The 15,865-nt window shown below is 36.9% G+C and overlaps 1 protein-coding gene across 9 annotated transcripts in view; it reads left to right on the forward strand.

The window, feature by feature from the left end:
• Positions 1–15,865, forward strand: part of Tanc2 (tetratricopeptide repeat, ankyrin repeat and coiled-coil containing 2) — a 282,558-nt gene that overhangs the window by 77,532 nt on the left and 189,161 nt on the right. For 6 of the 9 annotated variants that reach the window (XM_051158874.1, XM_051158875.1, XM_051158876.1 and 3 more), the window contains exon 4: positions 12,666–12,848. In XM_051158874.1, coding sequence (XP_051014831.1) covers positions 12,666–12,848 — 183 coding nt within the window. The remainder of the gene's footprint in view (positions 1–12,665; positions 12,849–15,865) is intronic. The other 3 variants (XM_051158879.1, XM_051158880.1, XM_051158881.1) reach the window with 1 other exon arrangement.

Genomic DNA, 15,865 nt, shown 5'->3' on the forward strand with positions numbered 1-15,865 from the left:
GATTATTTCTTCCACTCGGCATTCCTTAGTTGCCTATAGTTCTTTGTGTCTGGTTGAGGTGGTCTTGCTCTTGTCCACGTTGGCATGTCTAGTGCCCTTGTTTAGCTCATGAACAGGCAGTCTTGTTGGTGAAGCTTTTTTCCATTGTCTTTTCTAATTTATTCAGAATTGCATATGCATATTCCACTTTCTTTTTTCTTCAGTATTTATCTTTGTGTTTATTCTGTTTATATTCTTTATTTAAATTAAAATAAAATGAATGCTCCATAATAATACAGCCTTTGGTTATATTACTTGGAATATATCTGACTGGGCAGTGGTAGCTCACACCTTAATCCCAGCATTCCAGAGGCATAAGCAGGCAGATCTCTGTGACTCTGAGGACAACCAGGGCTACACAAAGAAACCCTGTCTTGAAAAACAAGAGGGTAGGGGAAGGCAGAGCGGGAGAGAGAAAGAGGCAAACAGAGACAGCTGAAATCTAAGTAAATGTCATTATAAAAGTGAAGTGATCACCAAGAGAGTGAGAATTGAAAACACAAGCTGATGGCTGTATTGGTGTGCTGATCTTATAAAAGCTCCAGGGCCGTTTACTCCATAACTCTATATCCTTTCATACTCTTTTCCCCTCAACTTTGTTTTTCTAGATTTTGGAGCTATGTTGTTTTAGAAAATGTTGTGGGATATTCACCACAAAAGAGTACTTGGGCAGGGGTATAAGCCTAGAAAACTTCATTTGTCAACTACTGACTACACTAGGTGTTCAAGATCGCAGTGTAACCCCAAATCTTTCTCAGGGTGAGCTTTTAAACACAATAAACTATATCCTAAGTTGGCTTACTTCAGTTAAGAACAATTAGCCAGAATCAGATGTGTACATTTACAGACTTTCCCAAAACAATGGGTTTGATAGATTAGGTCTTTGTTTTCGTTTGGCTCCCATTCAGCTCTTTCGTCCTTTCCTCTTTTATATGAGCTCCTAACCAAGGCTTACTTGATATTTGAAGAATCGCTGTAGTATGTGGGCATAGTCATTAAATAAAATAAAGCAATTTGAAGACAATATTTTATAGAGGAAAATAATAGTAAATCAATTATTTTTATTTTTGAGTCAGAATCCTGCTCTGTAGCCCAGGCTACCCTAAAACTCTTGATCCTCTAGCCTTAACCTCAGCTTCAGGCTGTTCTTCATCATGTGCAGTCCTCCTGCTTTGTCTTTCATAGTGCTAGAATTCCAGATATACTCACAACACATGGCTAAAATTCAGATATTTTTTTTAAAGACTTATTTATTATTTATACAGTATTCTGTCCATACAAGTGCCTGCCCACCACAAGAAGGCACCAGATCTCATTATAGGTGGTTGTAAGCCACCATGTGGGTGCTGGGAATTGAACTCGGGACCTTCGGAAGAGCAGATAGTGCTCCTAACCTCTGAGCCATCTCTCCAGCCCATAAAATTCAGATATTTTAAGAAGATGTGAATTCTCAAAAATAATTGTGGTCTTGTACTTTTTCTTTAAAATTTTAGCGTTGTTTTATTTTGATGAATGTGGTCCATCAAAATGACAGAGTCATCGAAATGAAAGAAATGGGCTATAGGAAATAGGAACATTTGTGAAAGAGAAAGGTCCTTAAAGACGACAGTGAAAAGATAGGGCAACGCAGAGTTCAGAACTCCAGGCAGAGCCAGTGCTGCTTGGGAAAGATGTCAGAACGAGTTTAGTCCCAGGTTTAGCCCAGTGTAGATGACATTTAAGCCTTGAGTAGGAAACTTCATCAGTTTTTGTCAGTGGGTGGTACAAATATTTTCATTATCTGTTTGATTTGGATAATGGCATGGAAGGCTCCATCAGAAGGAGGTGTATGAGGCAGCTGGTCACGCTGCATCTGTAGTCAGGAAACAAAGAGGGATGCATATTTGGTACTCAGCCCACTTTTTTCTTTTATTCAGTCTGAATCCCAGCCCATGGAATGGCATTGCTAACACTCAGTATAGGTCTTTCTAGCTCAGTTAAAACTTCCTGGAAATGGTCTCATGGATATACTAGAGGTGTGTTTCCATAGTGACTCTACGTTAAATCATGTTGACAGTGAAAGTCAGCTATCGAAAACCGCCAACTCCTCATCTACTGTCTCTGCCTAAGTATTTTTTTGAGGATTTATTTATTTATTAATTACGTATACAGTGCTCTGCTTGAATGTACACCTACATGCCAGAAGAGAGCATTAGACCACATTATAGACAGTTGTGAGCCACCATATGGTTGTGGGAATTGAACTCAGGACCTCTGGAAAAGCAACTAATGCTCTTAACCTCTGAGCCATCTCTGCTGGAGTATTGAGTCCTGAGGTTATAGGTATACATGACTGTGTATGATAAGATGATTTATCTTATGTTTATGAACACTTCAAAGAGAACATGCTTTATGCCATTTAAAGATGAAAGGGTTAGGGGTTGGAGAGATGGCTCGGTGGTTAAGAGTACTCCCTGATCTTCCAGAGGTCCTGAGTTCAATTCCCAACAACAACATAGTGGCTCACAACCATCTATAATGTGATCTGATGCCCTCTTCTGCAAATAAAGCACTAATATACAATAAATAAATAAATCTTTAAAAAAAAAAGATGAAAGGCTCTATAAATGCCAAACAGCATGGTCTGTTTGATTGGTAATGTTAATCACATCTTTTGTATCTTTGCTGATTTTCTGTCTGCTTGCTCCATTATTAAGAGAAGAATACTGATATCTCAGTCAGTGTAGATTTGTCCTTTTCTCCTTGCAGCTCTATTATATTTCTTATACCACTAGTGCTCTAGTCATATAGTTCTTTTCTCTCAGGAATGTATGTTTCTTTAGATACAGCAGCTTGTGAAACAGACTTGTCTTGAGGCAGGACTGTAAGAGAAAGATGAACAGAGAAGCAGTAGGTTTCACTCATTTTCTCAATCCAACTTGCATAAATTGTTTCTGTCCTTTCACCATGTGGGTCCCTGGGGTCAGAACTCAGATTTTCAGATTTGACAGCAGTTCTATTATCCACTGAGCTGTCTCACCGGCTGCCCCTCTGTGTGCAGTATAATATTTTCTTTTCTTCTTTGGATGATAACACTCAAAATATGCAATAATTAGTGTGCTACAAATATTAGCAACCCAAACCAGATGCACGCTCACTTAGAACAAGTAAATACCAGAAGATACCATCATGCCATGTGATAATCTGCTCTTAGGCCTGGTTCGTTTCTCCTGATGTTTCCTGGTCTTTTCGTGGCTCTATCCTCTCCTTCCTTCTCTCTCTCCTCTCCTCACTGCATCAGGTTGTCCCACCCCATTCTTTGTTAATTGATCAGCATTGGCTAGTTTGTTTTTATTGGCAACACAGAGAACAAATATTGACATGTTTACACAAACTTGAAAGAGGAAATACTTAGAATAAACATCATAATGCAATGTCCAGATAGTAGGGTAGAGAAATCAACATTTGAATGAACAAGGGTAAACTGTATACAATCCACTAGAACATTATGCCAACATTCCCCCTTAAGTCCAATAAAAGGTTCCTTTTCTTTTAATAATAAACTAATATACAAATAATCATTCTGGAACATATATGAAAACTATCAGACAAGATCTATATTGCAATGTTCAGTCCATATGCATTTGGCAACTTAGGAGAAAATATTATCTATCCTGTCTACATGAGCACAAAGTTTTATACCAGAATCAATCTCTATCATATCTCATCTCTATCAACTTCAAAACTTCTATCTAGACCTAAAAGTATTTTCTTAACTCCTAAGCAACTAAGCATAACTGTAAAACTAAACTATTTTGTCTTCAGCCTCATCAGAGACTTGAGATGGAATAAAATTAATTTCCTGAATAAACAGGCAATGCAGGTTTGCAGCTTCCAAAATGAAAAAATGACAGAGATAGTTTGCTGTCCAGACAGCCACCCAAAACTCTATAACGTTGGAGCATCATCTTCAGCCTTCTGGCCCAGTATACTGACAGACGTATTTGTGAAGCAGGAACTATTAAGGACTTGCTTACCCTGTCTTGGCAGTGTGGCTGTCGACTCAGCCTGCATCTAAGCTTGCCCATTTCAGTCAGAATTCTGTCTATGGCAGAAACAAGAGCATTTTTGCCCGGTGGCTGGTTTGCCCCATTTGAAGCCATCTCCATAAGGGGGTTCTTTCAGTGCTCATCATCTTCTTTGAGGTAGGCTGAGTGCTGCCAGGAGTTGACATGTCTCATTGTCAAATAATCCTTAAAATAATAACAACATCTTTAAATGCCATATTCTATAGGTCTCTGAGGTTTTTGAAGATCTTATCTAACAATTTTACCTCATCTACTTTTAGAATCCTATCTATAGTTTAAACTTAGGGTGTATATTCCTGTGATAAAATAGACTAATATCTGACATGTATATATATGTATGTGTGAAGAATAACCTTAAATTTGAATTCTATTCCAATGTAACAAAACAACCTTATTTGTGATTAACAATTAAGGCCTTGAGTTGAGGAGTAGACTCAATAATCTACTTTTTGTGTTATAATCTCTATATATTTTCTATATTCCTCATTCTTTCTTTTTAACTCCTATCTGTATACCTAAGAAAGAAAGAAAGATAAAGGAGAAAAAAAGTTTAATTTTGTTTTCTCTCAGAATAAAGTCAATAATTACTTATAACCAACTCCCCATGACAGTAAATATCCATAGCCCAAGAAAACAACCAAAAATTTACCCACCTCCCCTTAAGGGAAATAGGGTATTGTTCTCTTAAGCTTTCTTCCAGCTGATATGTGACGAATAATACTTTTATAAGGGTCCAGATAAAATTGTGAAAAAATGGTTAAGCAAGCTAGCAGTAACATTTATGGTCCAGTCTCTAAATATTGAGACATTTTAGGCTTAGTTGAAGTCCTGTTTGGAACAGGCTGAATGCTGGACCAATTGAGATCAGCAGCTTTCTTCAGAGCTTTCCTGGGGGCAGCTCTGATGAGCAGCAGTGAGGCTGGTACATGCAGGATGCTGGAACAGATGTGCAGTGTCTCAGCATCCGCGAAAATGAATCGTCAGGTCTGATCCAGTGTCACCAGTGTCAGATTCTTTTGTTCTGAATATATATATATATATATTTTTTTTTCTCTCTCTCTCAAGCCTCATAGAGTTCTTAAATTATGAATGTACCAGGTATGCAGAATGTACAAATTAATTAAAGATGGTGTTTTGCTCTTCATGAGAACAGAAGGAAAAAAATTTGTATATAGGTCTGTTTTGTTTTGACACTTCTCAAAGAGGATGTATGATATTACCATTGCCAAAGAACATACAATCATTGTTTAATTGAATTCAAAACAGATTATAAGATTTAAATGTCCTTCTATGGGCTCTGTGGTGCCTGATGTATAGGCTAGGCTGTTACCTGTTTCCTGAGAGAAGGTCTCCCGTTTTAGATACAGGTTGGTTGCTTTGAGCCATAGAAAAGGCATTACATTTTAAATAAAGTTTAGTTAAACTTCTTTTAATTTTAGTGTTCAATCATAACCTAGACGTCTTGTACCTGTTTAGAGATTTGGGCCTGGTTTTCTATATTTGTTATTTTTTGTCCATATGAGATGGGTGGTTATGTCTTTATAGCCAAACTTTCTGTAAATTCCTTTATTTTTAGAGTTTAAGTATGCCCTAGGTATTTTGTACCTGAGAGGTTTTTTTGTTTTGTTTTTAATTGTAGCTATTTTGGCCCTATATCCATATGGAATGGGTGGTTTGTCTTTTACAACTCACCTAAATCAACATTCAAAAGCTTACACCAGTTTTTTGCTATGGGAGGCTTGTAATTTGTACGATTCTTCCTAACCTAACCTTCAATAGGTGGAAAATTCAAATTGACTTTTTTTTTTTTTTTTTTTAAATCCCTGAGGCTTGGAAAAGGAGGCATTCTCAGCAGGGGGTGATTTGTCTTGTCTCTATTGAGTAAACAGGCTGACCTAGAACTCAGAGATCTGTAGTCTCTGGGTTTCCTGTGTTGGAATTAAAGGCATATGCTATAATTGCCCTGTTTTCAAATCCAGTCAAAATCTTTAAAATTCTCATGTTTTAGCAATGTCAAAAATTAGAAATGTTTTTTCTATTTCTGGTATAGGGGGAAAAAAAACTTCAATCAAAATTCAAGCAAAGAGACAAGAAAAAGATTCTTAAGTTTTGAGGCAGTTGTGCCATTGCAGGCTGCAGTGCCGAAGCCCTGCCTGTCATTGCTTGGAGTTTAGATGTGGCTAAAATGTATTGGTAGACCTTTCCCAGAAAGAGTTAACAAGCACTTTGTAGTCAGAGAGCTCTGAATTTGTCCCTTATTAATCTAATCTTTATCAGAAAGAGCACTTTTTCTTTTCTTCCTTCTTATTGCCCATAATTTAGTCTTGTATCTCTTGTTTTTTTCTATACTTTCTCCTTGAACTTTCTTGGAGAAGATATGGAAAATGGTGGTCATCATTAAGCACATTGGCATCAAGCCCACAACAACAACAGCCAAAACAAAGCTAGAAAAGATCTAAGCACCCTCTGCCATGGTGCCTCTTATTTGAGGTGTAGTTTAGGCCTAGCTTTGTTTAAAAGGCTGTCTGCCTCCTTTCGTCTCTCTAAGCCACCAGTTGTCCATAGCAGCCCTGTTGAGAGCTGAGCAGAAAGTGGCAACTGGCTTTGTTGTGTAAAGTCTGCTCCTGTCTGCCTGCAGTAGGCTGCCTTGTGCTTGCAGGTGTGTCTAAAGGTCCCTCTGTAATTCTTAATGGATAGCCATGGACAGTTGGGTGTAAAAGGATGAGGAACCCATTAGTAAATCTTGAAGTGAAATTATTATAGAATTAATATTTTATTTTATTAGAGGAGCAAGTTGGATTTAATGTTTTATTCACAGTAAAAGATTAGAGAGCTGTTTTCCACAAGGGGGCAGAATAAGACAACTTGAAAACTCAACACTATAAAATGTATATATGGTAGATAAATAAAGTATCAAATTTACTTAAAATACATAGAATTACTAGGAAGGAGAGATTATCAAGAGCCAGAAAGGAACAGAGAGGTAGCTCACAGTTATTCCGTGATACTGTGTACTGACTAATCACCTGGCTGTTCTAGCTCTTCCAGCCCTGCCAGGCTGGACACTTGGCTATGGCTATCATAAGTTCAGTGCTGATGCAATCCGTACTGTTGAGTGCATATTTAAATTCTGCCTTCTTAATGAGTCCATTGGGCAAAGGTAGTGAGTGGGTAAAGAGATTGGTTGAGTCTCCAAATCAGATTGTTTTGTCTACTGTGCTAAGCAGTTCCTTCTTTGAAGTTTGCTCTTTGATAGGCATTTACATTGGGTCATAGATTATTTTTATAGTTTGTGCTCTTTCAAAGGCTTCTTTGTGCAGTTTTTATCCCCAAATCTTTGTCATCACTTTATTCTTCCGAGTTCCACATAGCATCGTAATTCATTCAACACTATCTACAAGTCAATACCTAACTTGTAGGTATTATAGAGGCAATAATACCTCTATTGCCATACTTTTGAAAAATATTTTTATTTTGGGTTTCATCAATCTCTTTTAAGAACACAAAGGAATAAATGAATGCTTTTAAAATGGGCCAGTGAGATGCCTCAGAAGTTAAGGATGTTTGTTGCCAAGCCTGATAACCTGAGGTCAATTCCCAGAACCTACATGGTGGAAAGAGAAAATCCATACCTACAAGTTGTCCTCTGATGTTGACATGAGTGTGTACGTTGTATGGCATGTGTGTGCTAGGATATGTGAATTGTAGTTCATTAAAGAACGACGTAGATATCTACCTCTAACCACATCTATTTTAGTCCAAATCATTGCTAATTTCTTCCCTTACCAGCCCTTTGAAACACATACTTCTGAAGATTACCAACCCAAATAACTCAAAAACAACTGTTAGACATATAAAGAAATCAAACCACCCTATAATGACAGGAGTGAAAATTAGTGTAGCTTCTGTGTTAAAAAGGTGGCCCATTCAAAAGTTAAACACAGAAGCACCATACGACTCAACTCTTTCTTTTAGGTCTATAGCATAAAGCACTGAAAACAGGATTACAACCAAAACTTGAACATGAATGTTTACAGTAGCACTACTCATAGTAGCCAAAAAGTAGTAACAATCCAAATGCCCAAACTGATAAATGTGATATATACATATATGCTATATCCATATAATATTACACATGAGTAAAATATTATTTGGCTATCAAAGGGATGATAGCTTAACATATGACATACAGTTGAAAAAGCCATGACAGCATAATGCTCAGTGAAAGAAGTCACAAAAAGTCACATACTGTATGGTTCTGCTTATATGAGATGCTCTGAAGAGATGAGTCAAGGAAGACAAAAAGTAGACTGTGGTTTCCAGAGCGTACCAGGAAAGGAAGGGACAGTTGCTCAACAGGTCTAGGGTTTCGTCTGGGGATGATGGATGGGAGAGCAGTGATCTTCGTACAGCGCAGTGAACATGCGAAGAGCCACTGACCAATATAGACACTTGGAAATGATGAGTTTCATGGCTTGTGAATTGTAATTGAATGAAGAAGGACACAGGCATTTACCTCTAGGCACATATTTTTCAGTTCAGAAGCCTAGAAATCATCGCCAATTTCTTCCCTTAGCAATCTTTTCAACACACGGCTCACAGTTCTGTAGATTACCAACTCAAAATACATTTCAAAATGCCATGTCCACTCTCCTACCACTACCTTAGTGCTGACCATTACTAACATGCCACCAATATTCAAGAGGCAGAAATATAGAATTATTATTTATTCTTGGATTTTAGAAATCTTACTAGGATATTGAAACTTTATTTTCCAATCACAGTGTATTCTATTTTCCCTCTTTTGGCCTCTGCCTGATCTGATGGACACTGTATTTCCTGGACCTATTTTTTCAAGTATGTTTCTGTAACATTAGATTTCTAATCATTGGACTTTCACAGACATATCTGAAATTAATTTATACAAAATTATATTATTTTACAGATTTGTAAGCAAAGAGATATTCCATTAGAGCAATTTATAAACTAACGAGTCCTCTGGTGATCAAAATCAGCACTAAATTTTTTTATAAAGGAATATATTCAAAATGCTTCATTTCATTTAGTGAGGTACCAGTTCTTGCAATGTTCCACTGTTAAAAATGAGCTGATAATTTTAGGATCAGATCCTTCTCCTTAAGGAATCATAATGTAATTAGTTCAGTTTGGCTGTCCTAGTTCATTTCTCTGTTAGAAACATTTTCTTTTTATTTTCTTTGTCCTATAAAATTATGCATGAACTCATTGATGCTACAAACAAAATTTAAAAATGTATGCTTCAAGTAAAATACTGATGAATATTAACAGAATTTGGCTGCATAATAGCTTTTCTTAGATAACCAGCAATCTCAAAATCCCATCAGAAAGCAAACGTATTTTATTCTTATATATCTGCAGTTTGACCTACGGATCAGCAGGTGTACTAGGCTAGTCACCAGCTATCAGATCCAGTACCCCATCACTGTGTCATTAACGGTGGACCTAGTCTCTGAATGCACGCTATAGAGAGAAACAGAGGGCCTTTCTATTAGGGGATTGCAGACTGAGCTCTGCAAAGAAGAGTGAGACTAAGTAGTGTGTGAGTACACATGGAAGTTGGAACAGACAGACAAAGTCAGAGCACAATCAATCAGTTGGTGCTCTACTTTTGTTCTAAGGCAGGAGGATGGGGATGATAACAGGGAAGAACAGACTGCTTTGGTTGGACTGTCTTCTGCACTCTAGGAGCCTAGGGGACATTTGGTTTAAATACAACTACTATTCAGGCACTTCCTACACCCAGGCGTCACAGTGGCAGAAGGCCTCTGGTACAAGTGAGCATCTGATCGTGTGGCCCACAGGTCTATAGTAAGAGCAATCTGAAAGTGGCTTTTCCAGCAGCTGCATTGTTGGGCTTGCACATGGAGAACAAATGGCAAGCATTCAGCCTATCAGAGGTCTTATGAAGTAACAGGCTCCAGCCAGAACTGCAGGATGGGGCTAAGTCTGCAAATTGCCATTTCTGGTCTAACCTGTTCAGAAAACAGAAAGCAAGCCACTATCCTGTAGTTTACCTCCTTGGTGAGGGGGCAGAAAAGTGTCTCCATTATCCACTTAATAGTCATCTATTTGACTTGTTTGGTTTTTATTTGGATTGTTTTGCTTTGCTCACTAATTGTGCTAATATTTTGTTTACCTTCATTACTATTTCTCATATTTTTATCCCATATTTTTTCCTATTTTGCCTTTTCTCACCCTTTCCCTATCCCTTAGTTTTGTATTACCAGTATTTGTTAATATTTTTACCTTTGGTAATTACTAAATACTTAACTTTTCACATAAGCATCTGCTATACCTTAAATATGAAATGTATTCCACGAGCTCATGTGTTAAAGTCTCAATAGCTCTCTATTTGGTGGATATTCTAGGAATTTCAGGAGATAGGGCCGACATGGAGTTAAGTAGGTAACTGGGGCCCCTGGTCCTTTCTCCTTCTCCTCCTCCTTTCTCACTCCCCCGCCCCTGCCTGCCTCCTGTCATGAAGTGATTAACTCTCCTCTGCCATAACCCACCACTGACACAATATTGGTACTAACAGCATGAACTCCAATGTAATATCTTGGCCCTTTCTTTTCTAACCTTATTGGGGATAGAGTTGTTTATCCAGTTTATTATATTTAAGTATCTGGTTTGTTCTGAGTTGTTATAACTGCAATCTGATTTCTCTCCTGAGTTGGGGAAAAAAAAAAAAAAAAAACAGGTTACTTACCAAAACACTTATGAAAACTGGAGGATACATTCATTCCAAAAGATGGAGATATCACTAAGTAGAAATGCAATAGAATGTCCCTTCCTCAGAAGTTTACAACTTCTTAGTAATAAATCTAAGACATGGCTATGTCTGAAATAACAAAGAATTTAAAAGTCTAATTTTTAAAATGATCAGCAATCTCAAAAAGAGATGACTAAACAGATGAATGGAACAAATAAGTCAATTCAAGAGTAGGATGAGAAATTCACCAATTTCTCCAGGGGGAAAATATCTCAGAAAATCTCAGAAATGAAAGGCTTGTTTGGGGGTGAGAGGGCTGTCCTGGAACACACTTTGTAGATCAGAGTGGCCTCGAACTCAGAGAGATCTGCCTGACATCTATCTTAGTGGCTATGAAGAAGGATCTCATTTGACTCTGATTTACTTTTATAGAAAGATTGTTCAGCATCTTTTCAAGTACAGAGGAGCCATTTATAAGTTCTCGTGTAAATACCTGCTCAAATCCTTTGCCCAATTTTTAATTTTGTGTATGTGTTGTTGTTGAGTTGTAAAGAGTTTTTAAAATATATTTTAGAGCCTAGACTCATATCAAAAATATTTTCCTCTTCTGGGAATTTATTTCCATTCTTTTTAATAATATTCTTTGATACCCAGAGGATTTTTTGTTTTGTTTTTAAATAAAATCCAGTTTATTCATTTTTCTCATGCTTGTGCTTTTGGTACCATTTATTCAAGAATGCATTTTTATTCTTGCACAATTATGCTCTTAAAAATTATAGTGTGTGTGTGTGTGTGTGTGTGTGTGTGTGTGTGTGGTCAGAGGATAGCTTTCAGGAGCTGGTTCTGTTCTTCCATCATGTGGGTCCTGGGGATTGAGCTCAGGTGGTCAGGCAAAGTGTCAAGTGCCTATACTTGCTGAGCTATCTCATCTGCCTACCCCTCTGGTGTTTGTTTTCCCTTGAGTTATCATTCTAATTTTTTTCTGGCATCTTTCTGTTTTCCGTTTATCTCTTTGATGTAAAGCTGCCTTCAAATTCATCTAAATTTTAATTTTTTTAATACTCTACAATTGTAAACTTTTACTTTCTTAACATGTTGAACATACTCCTTTAAACGTTGTACCTTGTTGAGCAACACATTGTATTTGCTCTCAGATTATTTCTGGTTTATTTGGCGTTTCCCCTTTTTGTTCTTTTCTTTCTCTCTCTTTTTTACATTTGTTTATTTACTTATTTATTCGGAACTAATGGTTGAATCTAGGGTTTTGAGCACGAGGCAAGCACTCTGCCCATGAGTTATAGTCCCAGTTTATATGATTTTTCTGATTCGTCGTGTTCAATGTATATGTGTTACTGTAAATTAATGGCCAGATACTACATATGTAAAATTTTCTTTTTTCTATATATGCAAATTTGTATAAATAATTTAAGACCTATCATGCTATCTTCTCTACGATTTGTTTGGTTTTTTTTTTTGGTCCTGGAAATCTACTATTGTCTTTATTTATTTAATTTTATGGGAGATCCGCTTGTAAGACCCAGTTTCTCTCCGTCTTTTTTGTTTGTTTGTTTGCTTTTCTTTCTACCTTTTTTCTTTTCCTTTCTCCTTTACTGTTTTCCTTTCCTCCTTCCGTTTATCCTTCTCTCTCAGGAAGTGTGTGTGTGTGTGTGTGTGTATGTGTGTGTGTGTGTGTGTGTGTGTGTGTGTGTGTGTGTGTGTTATGCTCTTCTGAATCATCCTAGAAGATACATGTTAGTAAAAGGAACTCTTCTCATCATCTCTTTTGTACTGTCTTTCCTTATTAACAGGCGGCATCTCCACAGAAAGCGATTGTGCTTTTGAGCCAGACTATGCTGTCCCAGCACTTCCCGTGACTGAAGGTATGCAGCACATTCGGATTATGGAGGGCGTGTCTCGCTCTCTTCCATCCTCCCCCTTACTCACACATCAGTCTATCAGTGTTCGGCTCCAACCCGTGAAGAAGTTAACTGGTAAGGAATTTACCTGAATTTAGTATGTTTGACAGGAAACCTGACAATATGACACTATAGGTCACCAGGCATGTGTATGTGCATCTTCAGATTTCCTCCCCTTTGGCCTTCCTAGTACTATAAGACTCTTAGAAAGTGGAACTTCTACTGATTTTAATCTGAAAATTAGAACTCACTTTGACAGACTGATATGATCATTTTTAAGTGACCCATCTGTTGTGGACATATTTTTCTAGGTTTTCAGGAAGTTCTTGGTTTTGCCAGAATACACTGTTGTTCTGACTTCGTTTATCAGCTTGTTCCTGTCACGTTAACAAATGGAGACTTTGTAATTTTAGTTGTATTAGAGCTTGACAGTTCAACAATCGTATAGACACTAGCCATGTTTTTGTTTGAAGCCGTGATTTGTAGATTTTATCTCTAGCGTTCAAATCTTTCTCTTCATACAACATTACAACTTCTTGGGATATTTACTGTGACTCATAATTGTATTGCATTGAGTTTAACTATATCTCAAAATCTGTAGTGCTCATTCAGTTCATGATGGGTTTAAAAGTAAGTCTTTATAAAATGGACTTTTATTTTCAAGGAAGAAATTGTAAGATGTAACTGAAGAATATTTCCATGTGAAAATATGTTAGTCTCTGTCTGTCTCATTATTAGATTCTTCTGACATCATCAGTATAGTCTTAAAGCAAAGCAAACACCTTTATTAGTATGTATCAATTACACAAAATTATGAATTTCATTGTGGCATTTTAGGCAGTATACTCTTCTAGATAGCTGTCTGAGGGCATAAAGGCATGAAATTAAGGGCATATTGATTGTTTCCTCTGTGCCTCGTAGGGTGATTTAGTTGTCGTGAAAGTTCAAAAGAAAGTAAGAGGAAAGGGGTAAAATGAGACTTTTTCACTCTTCTAAGTAGAATGAAATGCTTAATGTTTGTAATTTTCACTAAAATACAGTATTTTATTATTCTGTAGTTTTATAAGGTGTAGGTTTGATTTCTATGTATTACTTATTATATTTTAGGCATTTTTAAGTAACTTGAATGAGTCAAAGTATTGACTCAGGTCATTAGATAAAAAATATAATTAACATTGCGTGATGAGAACAAACTTTGATTGCTTAGAAATCCTCTCACTTTTACTGTTAAAGGTGTCATTACTAAAAACACAAAATGCAAAATCTGCTAGCCATTATGTGTTTGCCCCATTTTCCCACACCCTTTGGAAAAAGCATTAAAGTTCCTATTTCCATGAAGGGAGCAGGCTTGCCTTGGATTTTTTGGTACCTGCCCAATTGGCTTATAGCAATTTTAATATCTATCTTTGTTAAAATATAAATACATGTAATAATGAAACTATTTCAGGGGTGATGTCATAGTACAGTGAGAGGGGTATACTTGAGTAATGACATGTCTGAACCTCTAAGTTTTAATATCATAGTATTTAAGGTGTGTGGAGCTTCTCATAAAATTTCACTTACTAAACAAGAAAAAAGAAAAAAACTCCAAGAATTAAAGATTGAGAATGAAATGTAAAACTTCTGAATTAAGTAAATGTGTTTTTTTAAAAAGAAAGAAAGAAAGAAAGAAAAAAGCCTGCATGAAAATGTTTCTTTACCCCCAACTAACACAAATGATAAAATTCTTTATTTAGCATGGAATAAATTTTTTTTCAAAATTTAAAAGACACCCTGATCAGTAGGTTGCTTATCATTTACCATTTTCCTAATTATGTTTTGTTATAAATAGATAAAAGGAAAGTTAAAAGAAGAAACTACAGGCAATAAAGAAATACCCTGTAGAGATACTTACCAAAAGGCACAGATTTCATAAGACCATTAAGGCTGTACTTAATTAATATATATCTATGCATTTAAACTTCCAAGTATTACTTATATGCATATTTCTGCCAAACAAAATAAATAGTGTTAGTTAGCCTGTTTTATTTTTCTTATGGCTTTATAATTTTATTACAAGCCTTTAACCCCAGCACTTGGGAGGCAGAGGCAGGCGGATCTCTGTGCGTTGGAGGGCAGCCTCGTTTGCACAGTTCTAGGGCAGTCGGTGCTACATAGACCCTGGTTAAAGGGGCAGGGAGTATAACCAATACCAATCAGTAAATAATTTTAGATAGAAACAAGTACTGTGAAGATATGAAGTAGGGAATGGGATGCAAAGAAATTGGGGTAGAAATGGATTTCTTTCTATGGAATAATACAAGAAGAAGAAAAGGAAGGAGCCTGGTGTGGGCAAAGCCATGGGAAGGTCTGGAATCTGAGCATTCTAGGCAAAAAGAACAATGCGAAAAGTCCTAAGACAAAAATGAGCTTGGCATATTTAGAAACTATAAAGAGGTCAAGTGTTGTTTAACAGTGTGTCAGAGAAGAGGTGTTTAGAAAGTCAACTGAAGAGGCAGGCAGGGGTTGGAGATTTTGTGTGTGGTAAGGAGCCTACTTTCATTGTAAGGTCATAAGCAGAGGTGGGCTGGGGAGGAATGCAGTCTGCCTCAGCTTTTAATTGTATCTTGTTGGCAAGTGAGGAGAGCACAGAGTGTGAGTGGATAGAGCATTCCTGTCCTTGCGGGAGTGGGTTCCCTCTCTATACAATGTGAGTCCTTGGGATTGAACTCAGGTCACCTCAGGCTTGGCAGCAAGTGACTTTATCCGCTGAGCTGTCTCACCAGCCCTCTTCATTAACCTTCTTCATGTTTTGCTGATCTTTAAATAGTTCTCAGTTTGAAGCAATATGAGAACTTTTGTTGTCATTCTAAGATATAACAGAGAAGTGACCTTCTTGTGGTGTTGTCAGGCAGCTGTCATACTCAGCATGCGTTTATGTTAGCCCATTAGCATGGGTATATGTGAGACCAGCTTGCAGAAAGAAGTCCATTTTCAGTATTTTGATTTGTTTGTAAAGAGTGAGAATTTAAGAAGCCACTTTAAAAGACACACCTAACTTAGAACTTGAAAGTGGTTTAAAAATATATAGATGCATTCCTCTAGTCAGTACA

The sequence above is a fragment of the Acomys russatus genome, chromosome 16 (assembly GCF_903995435.1).
Source record: "Acomys russatus chromosome 16, mAcoRus1.1, whole genome shotgun sequence".
In the NCBI taxonomy this organism is placed as follows: Eukaryota; Metazoa; Chordata; class Mammalia; order Rodentia; family Muridae; genus Acomys; species Acomys russatus.